The sequence below is a fragment of the Brassica rapa genome, chromosome A02 (genome assembly GCF_000309985.2).
Source record: "Brassica rapa cultivar Chiifu-401-42 chromosome A02, CAAS_Brap_v3.01, whole genome shotgun sequence".
Taxonomy (NCBI): domain Eukaryota; kingdom Viridiplantae; phylum Streptophyta; class Magnoliopsida; order Brassicales; family Brassicaceae; genus Brassica; species Brassica rapa.
In genome coordinates this window covers 20,315,205-20,323,896 of record NC_024796.2, presented here as the reverse complement: position 1 = coordinate 20,323,896, position 8,692 = coordinate 20,315,205, and the positions used below count along the sequence as shown (strand labels likewise).

The 8,692-nt window shown below is 44.7% G+C and overlaps 1 protein-coding gene across 1 annotated transcript; it reads right to left on the bottom strand.

Annotated features, from left to right (window-relative positions):
• Window positions 1–420: 420 nt before the first annotated feature.
• Window positions 421–4,855, bottom strand: LOC108870435. Its single transcript, XM_033284704.1, has 2 exons — window positions 4,626–4,855; window positions 421–3,330 (listed from the first exon to the last, which is right to left on the bottom strand). The coding sequence occupies exon 2, from the start codon at window positions 3,318–3,320 to the stop codon at window positions 1,368–1,370; it is 1,953 nt and encodes a 650-aa protein (XP_033140595.1). The 5' UTR covers window positions 3,321–3,330; window positions 4,626–4,855; the 3' UTR covers window positions 421–1,367.
• Between the last annotated feature and the right edge of the window lie 3,837 nt (window positions 4,856–8,692).

Here is an 8,692-nt window from a genome sequence, read left to right as displayed (position 1 = left end):
TCAGTCGTTCTAGAGTGAGACTTCTACGACCTTAGAGGCCGAAGAGGCCCGACTATCCAGCTGCAAGGGAGATTTGCAGTCGTGGATGGAGATTTCAATCTCATTCTAGCTGACCTGAAATCCGCGTGCTTCCTTCCGACGTGTTCAGAAGACCCAGAGGAAGAAGCGACTACAGGCTTGGACGAAGCGACGGGTGAAAAGGGAGCGTGAGTTCTGAGGATGACTTTGGTTAGATCTCTTGCGAGAGATTTTTTTTATGTTTCTTGTTTCAGCCTTAAATGGTCTTATGTCATGTTTCGGGACTGGCCGTATGTGGCTTTGAATCCCTGCCGCTCTGCGGCTTTCTTCTTATGACAAGATGATCGAGTTGCATTTTTCATAAGTTTACGTATGGCGTGGAAGAAGGGTGATGAGTTGTCGTCTCATATCCTTCTTCGATGTGAAATGTTTTGTTCGAGATCCGTTTCGAGAGTTTTACTGTGAGATATAGACTTCGCGGGATATCTGAAGATGTCGAATATAAACATAGAGGCATGGTTTTGGGATCTCGTATCTTTTGGATATCATGCCTTGAGATGTTAGAGACCAGTGCGCTGGGTTTAGGGCAAGACCTATGTTTACTTTCGGTTTTAAGATTTATGCAGTGACTAGCCGGCTATCGTTTATCTGTCGTGATTTTAACCTGATTCGTACCAATTTAAAGTCCGCGATAGGTTCTCTGTTAGATATGAATCAAGCATCTCTCCGGAGATAATTTTTAAGCCAACCGGAAGTGCTGGACCAAAATTTTGGGTTTCTTTTTTAGCGCTATTATCCTAGTGTCGAATGTACGAGAGTCATCTTTGTGAGATGGCTATGTCTGTTTAGGACGTTCGAGAGTTCGATGTGATCATCACCGAACTTGGCGGCAAATGCCGCCGTTTGGAGTTTTTGCGCAAAATATGTGCTAAAATGTTCATTGTTTTTTTTTTGTGACGGAGGTTCCGTATTCGTCGTTCGGAAGAAGTAACTCTCGAGGCATCTCTTGCGATATCTCGCGATGCCAAAGGTTGCTTCTCCCTAACGGCTGATTTATTTCCGAATGTCGAAAATGATTTGCGGATAAAAAATAATTTGCTTGGTTAAGATATGTCGGAAACATCGAAGGCGTGGTCATATGTTTTAGAATTTGAGAGTATACGAGTATACGTATCCACTCCCCCCCACCCCCCCCCCCCTTTTTTTAATGAGGGAGGATAGCTGAATTTGCCTTTTGACAACTGCCTACGTACTCCTTATGGAGATCAAGCCGTCTCGTAGTTCGGTCATTGCGAGTTAGTTTGTTTAGTGATAGTATTTTTTGAGATGCATCGTGTTCCAGGTCCTGGTCAGACGACTTTTTCGATTTTATAGGGTCCTTCCCAGTATGCTCCAATTTTTCTCGCGTTTCGTTCAGCGGTGTTTTGGAAGACTTTGCAAAGGACCAGATCTCCTTGATTAAATCTGTGATTCCGTACGTTGGATTTATAGTACTTTGCGACAGCGTGTTGGTAATTTTGGATTCGGATGAGCGCTCGATCTTGGCGCTCGTTAATGAGATCGAGATCATCCAGGAGCATGGCGTTATTGAGCTCATCTCGTTCGGGAAGTAATCTTCTTCGAACACTGGGAACTCTACTTGAGGGAATCATGCATTCCGTTCCGTACACCAGAGCGAAAGGGGTTTCTCCCGTTGCCCGCCTCCGGGTGGTACGGTGGGACCAGAGGACTTCCTCGAGTTCGTCGGCCCACCTGCGTTTTTTGGCCTCTAAGGGTTTCTTCAGTCCGTCGAGAATAGTTTTATTGATCGTTTCAGCTTGTCCGTTACATTGCGGATACCTGGGCGTCGACTTGTTGAGTCGTATCTTCCATTTTTCGCAAAACGCCTCGAACCGGGTGGAGATAAACTGAGATCCGTTATCGCTTACGATCTCGTAAGGAACTCCATCCCTACAGATGATGTTTTTCCATACGAAACTTTCGACTTGGACATCTTTTATACTTGCGTACGAATCTGCCTCTACCCATTTTGAGAAGAAATCGGTAAGGACTAAAAGGAAACGCTTTGAATTATGAAGGGGTCCGACGATATCCATGGCCCAGCGCATAAAGGGATAGGGCGATGTGATGGAGGAGAGAACTTTGGCTGGTTGTCGGATGGTTGGAGCATGCCTTTGGCATTTTTCGCATTTTCGCGCAAACTTCTCGCAATCTCCAATCATCGTCGGCCAGTAGTATCCATGGCGTTTGATTTTTACTGCCAGCGATCTTCCACCGGAACGGTTGCCGCATGACCTAGAATGTACTTCCTCCATCACTTTTCTCGCTTTTTTCCCTTCCAGGTACGTCATGAGTGGTCCGGAGAATCTCCACTTGTAAATTTCGCCATCCACATTTACGTAGCGCGCAGCCTGTGTTCGGACTTTGTGGCCTGCCCATTTCTCGGTGGGCAGTTGTCTGTCGATAATGTAGTCTCGAATTGTCTGAAGCCATGGAGTATCGCAGCCGTAATCAGATTGCTCCGATTGCGGTTGTACCGTAACTTCTTCTTCCTCGTCATCTTGACCTTTTATGAGGTTGACGACGATTGATGGTCCGATGCTCGGGTGCTCGACGAACTCGATCGGAATTACTCTTTTAAGTCCTGAGTCAGAACTTGATGCTAGGGCCCCGAGAGCATCTGCCTGGACGTTTTCGGAACGGGGGATTCGCGTAAGAGCAAAACAGTCAAACTCTTGAGCTAGATTTTGGACTAGTTTGAGGTACGCGTCCATCCATTCGTCCCTGGCTTTGTACTCTCCGCTGAATTGACTCGCCACTAGATGGGAGTCGCAGTAAGCGTGGATGTTGCGTATCTTCAAGCCGTGAGCCAAACGCAGCCCTGCGATGAGTGCTTCGTATTCGGCCTCGTTGTTTGAGGCGTGGAATTCCAGCCTGAATGATTGCTCCAAGATCTCGTTTTTCGGAGATGTGAGGCGAATTCCGATACCTGATCCTTGCTTGGATGAGGATCCATCGACGTGGAGGAGCCATGTGGAATTTGGTTCCTCGTTGGTTATGGTCTTCGTCGGTAGTTCGACCAAGAAGTCTGCGAGCACTTGTGATTTTGCGCTTGTTCTCGGTCGGTACTCGATATCGTACTCCCTCAACTCGGTTGCCCACTTGGCCAGTTGGCCCGACAGACTCGGGCTATGCAGAATCGTCTTTAGGGGAAAGGTCGTGAGGAAGATGATCGTGTGGGACTGGAAATACAGTCTTAGTTTTTGAGCCGATGTTACGACCGCGCATGCTAATTTTTCCATTAGCGGGTACCTAGTGTTGGGGTCAAAAACGGTTACGACGAATTTAACATTCAAAACGTCAGAGGAGAAAAAAAGAATCTCTCCGAAGAGTATTGATACGAAATAGACTATTTCTTACGAAAAAGCTCTACGGAAGAAAGAGTCGAGGTGTCCGACGAAAAGCTCGAAACAGGTCGCTACGTAGCGACCAAGTTCAGCCAAGCTCGGTCGCTACGTAGCGACCGAGCGCTCGTCCCGCTCGGTCGTTACGTAGTGACCGAGCTCAGCCAAGCTCGGTCGCTACGTAGCGACCGAGCGATCGTCCCGCTCGGTCGCTACGTAGCGACCGAGCTCAGCCAAGCTCGGTCGCTACGTAGCGACCGAGCGCTCGTCCCGCTCGGTCGCTACATAGCGACCGAGCTCAAGCCAAAGCTTGGTCGCTACGTAGCGACCGAGCACTCGTCTCACTCGGTCGCTACGTAGCGACCGGGCTCGAGCCAAAGTTCGGTCGCTGTGTAGCGATTGAACCTTTCCAAACATCGATACGACACCAGTCCATGCATTCTCGTCAAACCTTCGAATGCTATCTCCCGAAGACCGTAGCAAGCTCAGTCCATGTTTCCCGCTATTCTAATTCATCGATCAAACTTCGCGGATTAGAAACCGCGGAAAACTCGTAGTAAACGTGTCGAGTCGGAAGACGGCCCAAAGGGACCTAAAACACGATTCGAAGCCCATCCTGCGATTTTCCTAACCAAAAGCCCGTAAACCACAGCATGGTTTACGCTTGGCCCACGAGGAAGGATAAATGTCAAGTTTCCGCGGTTAAATACGGAAGTTTTGAAGATAATTATGAAGAACGGGAAAAATGGAAAATCTCCATTTTATGCTATGACGGCTTAAGGGCAGAAGAGTAAAAGCGTAAACCGACCTTGGAGCTAGTATATAAGGAGTCCTAGGCGAGGAGCAGAGGGGAGAACTTTTTCAGAGCAAACTTAGCACTTAGAGCAATTTAGGCAATTTTCCGTTTTTGTTATTTCGAGCTGCAACTCAATTAGGTTTAGCCGTCTTAGGGTTGCTAGAACTAGGAATCTTGCCGACAGCTCTCGAGCCCAGGCTTATACCTTGTTGTAACGCTCATACGCAGATTCGGAATAAGATCTACTTTGCTCTCTTTTTGATTTCTTATTTTTATCGTTGTTATTCTCGTGTTCTGATTGCTTGACGTGTGGTAATTAACAGATATCCGGGTCCTCTGGGAAACTAGGGTTTTCTTAGTTTCCTTATTTAAACGGAAATCGACAGTGTGAATTTCGGTTCCCACACCTAGATTTGCCATCCAGCAAGGTTTTGCTTATATAGAAAATAGGTTTCTGTTCGCCGCATTCTTCCCTGATCAGGACGCCGCTCACAGCTGTTGCCGATACGGCGATGTACAAGAACAACGGTTCCCCCTCCACGGGTTTGGCGAGGACTGGAGGAGAAGCTAAGTACCGCTTCAGCTATTGGAAAGCGTTTTCGCATTCTTCCGACCATTCGAATTTTTTATTTCCCCGTAGAACATCATAGAAGGGCAGGCACTTGTCCGTTGATAGTGAAATAAATCAGTTAAGTGCTGCGACTCTACCGGTCAGTCTTTGGACTTCCCGCTTATTCTTTGGCGAAGCCATCTCGATCAATGCGTTGATCTGTTTTGGATTAGCTTCGATGCCGCGTTATGTGACTAGGTAGCCGAGGAACTCCCCTGATGCGACGGCAAATCTGCATTTCGTCGGGTTGAGCTTCATGTTATGGAATTTTAACTGCGCGAAACATTCCTCGAGATGTGATACGTGATCCTTTGCTTGGAGGGATTTGACGAGCATGCATCGATATAGACCTCCATCGTTTTACCGAGTTTCTTGGAGAACATACGTTTCACGAATCGTTGGTAAGTTGCACCAGCGTTTTTGAGGCCGAAGGGCATTATCTTGTAGCAATAGGTTCCGCGATCGGTAATGAATGCAGTCTTCTCGCGATCGTCAGGGTTCATCATAATTTGATTGTAACCTGAGAAGGCGTCCATGAAAGACAGAAGTTCGTTACCCGCCGTTGCTTCTACCAATCGATCGATATGTGGCAGAGGGAAACTATGCTTTTGACAGGCCTTGTTTAGGTCGGTAAAATCCACGCATACTCGCCATATCCCGTTTTTCTTTTTTACTACTACAGGGTTGGCGAGCCAGTCTGGATACCTCACTTCCTTTTACTCGACTTTAAGCAATTTTTCGACCTCGATGTTTACCGCGGAAGCACGTTCGGGTCCTAGCTTCCGTCTATTTTTTTTACGGGTTTGAAAGTCGGATCGATATTTAATTCGTGACACGTTATGTTAATGTCAATCCCTGGCATATCTTCCGCGGCCCATGCAAAAGTATTGAGGTTCTTTTTTAGACAGGTTATGAGCTCTGTCCTCAAAGGCTCACGGAGATTGGCTCCGATCTCGATGCGGCGTTTCGGAAATGCTTCGTCGAGACAGACTATGACCACAGGTTCGCAAGTTGGTTCGCGTTTTTCCTCTAGGGCTGTGATGTTACGAGACTGCCAGAAGAGTTCCGCTGAATCTTCACTTCGCGAATCCACGTTGGAGATCTTTTTCTCCGCTTTTCTAGGAGTGGTCTCGAGGTCTTGTCTTTTTCGTTTTTGTTCAGCGGCGTAACACACCTGTGATACTCTCGGATTTCCCCATATTACCTCGACTCCGTTAGGGGTTGGGAACTTGAGACAAAGATGGTACGTTGATGGGATGGCACGCATGGCGTTCAACCATGGCGTTCCCATGATAACGTTGTAAGATGCGGGACGATCAACGACTAGAAACTCTGTGACTCTTGTCACGGTTCCGGCTTTGACTGCGAGATTAATCGACCAGTAGGCAATTGTTGTTTCTCCCGAAAGTCCCAGTAGTGGGCTAGGGTATTTTGCGATTTCGGATTGATCGATCCCCATTTTTTCGAGAGTATCCTTGAAGATGATATCGGCCGAACTCCCGGTGTCGATTAACACCCTAGCGACGTCGATATCTCGAATCGTCGGCTCGATAACAAGGAGATTGTTTCGAGGTTTGGCTTGATCTATCGTTGCTCCCCCCTTGAAAGAGATGACGTTCGCGCACGTCGAGTCTTGCATATCGTTCCTGATCGTTGAGTGGCTTTTGCGGGTTAGATTGATCCATACCCCCCCCCCTCCTTCTAGCGCCAAACTGTAGGAACCAAAATTCGCACTGTCGATTTCCGTCTAAATTAGGAAACTAGAAAAACTCTAATTTCCCAGAGGTCTCGGAGATCTGTTAATACCACACGCAAAGCAATCAGAACACGAGATATCAACGACAAAGTATAAAAATCGTAAGAAGAGAGCAAAATAGATCTTATTCTCAAATCTGTGTTTGAGTGTTACAACAAGGTTTAAGCCTGGGCTCGAGAGCTGTCGGCGAGATTCCTAGATCTAGGAACTCTAAGACGGCTAAACCTAATTGAGTCGCAGCTCGAAATAACAAAAACGGAAATATGCCTAAATCGCTCTAAGTGCTAAGTTTGCTCGGAAAAGTCTCTCTCCATTCCTCTCGCCTAGGACTCCTTATATACTTGCTCCTAGGTCGGTTTATGCTTTTCCTCTTCTGCCCTTAAGCCGTCATAGCATAAAAATGGAGATATTTCATTTTTTCCGATCTTCGTAATTATCTTCAAAATTTCGTATTTATCCGCAGAAACTTGACATTTATCTTTCCTTGCGAACCAAGCGTAAACCGTCATGCGGCTTACAGGCTGTTGATTAATAAACCGTAAGTTGGGCCTAGAGTCATGTCTTAGGTCCCTTTGGGCCGTCTTCTAACTCGAAGCGTTTATTACGGCTTCTTTCGAAAAAGAACGAACTTTCTGCAGTTTTTACCGCAAAGTTTGATTGATGACTTAGAATGGCGGAAAACATGAAACGGGTTTGCTACGGTCTTCGGGAGATAGCATCGAAGGATAGACGAGAATGCATGGACTAGTGTCGTATCGACGTTTTGGAAGAGCTCGGTTGCTACGTAGCGACCGAGCGGGACGGACGCTCGGTCACTATGTAGTGACCGAACGGAACGCGCGTTCGGTCGCTGCGTTGCGACCTTTTTTGAGCTCTTGTCTGATGTCTCGTGTTTTCTCCGCAAAGCTTTTCGTAAGAATGAATCTATTTCGAAAAAGTATTTGTCGAAGAAAGTTGTCTTTTTCTTCTTCGGACGTTTTGAATGTTAACTTCGCCGTAACCGTTTTTGACCCCAACATCAACTACTATGAACAACCAATTTCAAGCTTTAAATGCAACTAAAATTAACATGGGGAATTTGCCAAAACTAACCCACAACTTGATTATAACCCCAAACATGTATCCAAACTTGAATCAAATGCAAACTAACCTAAAAGCCTTGTGAAATTACGGCGCATCCCCTTGTGACCAAACAAAAAAACAGAAGTTATTTTTACGAATATAGCCCCAGTAAGTCGTCTGAGTCGTCTGAGATGTTGGAAGTCGTCTCAACGACTTCAAAGTAAGTCATCTGGTGTAGCTGATCTTAAAAATAATTTATAAATTTTTTTAAAAATATTTTGATAAGCGAAAATTAAAATCATGTAATTATAAACAGTTTTAAGTGATATAAATTAAAATTTAACAAAATTGAATTGTTTTCAACATAGATGAGTGTATATAGTGAATCATGGTATTCTTTGGTCTAGGGTTTGGCAACATATGTTGTAGTATTGTATGTATTCTTAGGGTTAGATTTTGGAAAGCTTGAATGTTTTTTTGAAAAATTAAATTTTTACCTATGCATGTTTATTTTTGTGTATAGTAAACACTTTTAAAATTTAATTTGAATTTTTGAAGTGTTTAGTTAGTTAATTAGGTTTAGAGGTTATGTTTAGGGTCTAGACGACTTACATTTCAGTCGTCTGATGAAGAAATTAAAACAGAGGACTTACATGTATGTCGTTCAAATATTCCCGCCTAAAATGTTTTTAAAAAATATTTTCCCGCTTAAATAATTTAAACCCGATCATCTCGGAAGTCTTTTATTTTAGTTTTTCACTAAAAATATTTTAATTTCCCGCTAAAAATATTAAAGTCTTCTGGAAGACTTACAACTAAGTCGTCTAGGAAGTCTGAATAAAAAATATTTAATATAATTGGATTTTTTGTCTCCCTATATAAAGAAAAATTTACACATTCTCTCTCCTCCTCTCAAATGGATGCAACAAAAATGTAATGTTCATCATTCTAAAACTCTTCCACCTCTCTCTAATCTCTTTGACTTGAAAACACCAAACTTTATATGAATTTTTCAGTTTTGTCTCATGTTTTTCTTACTAATCTAT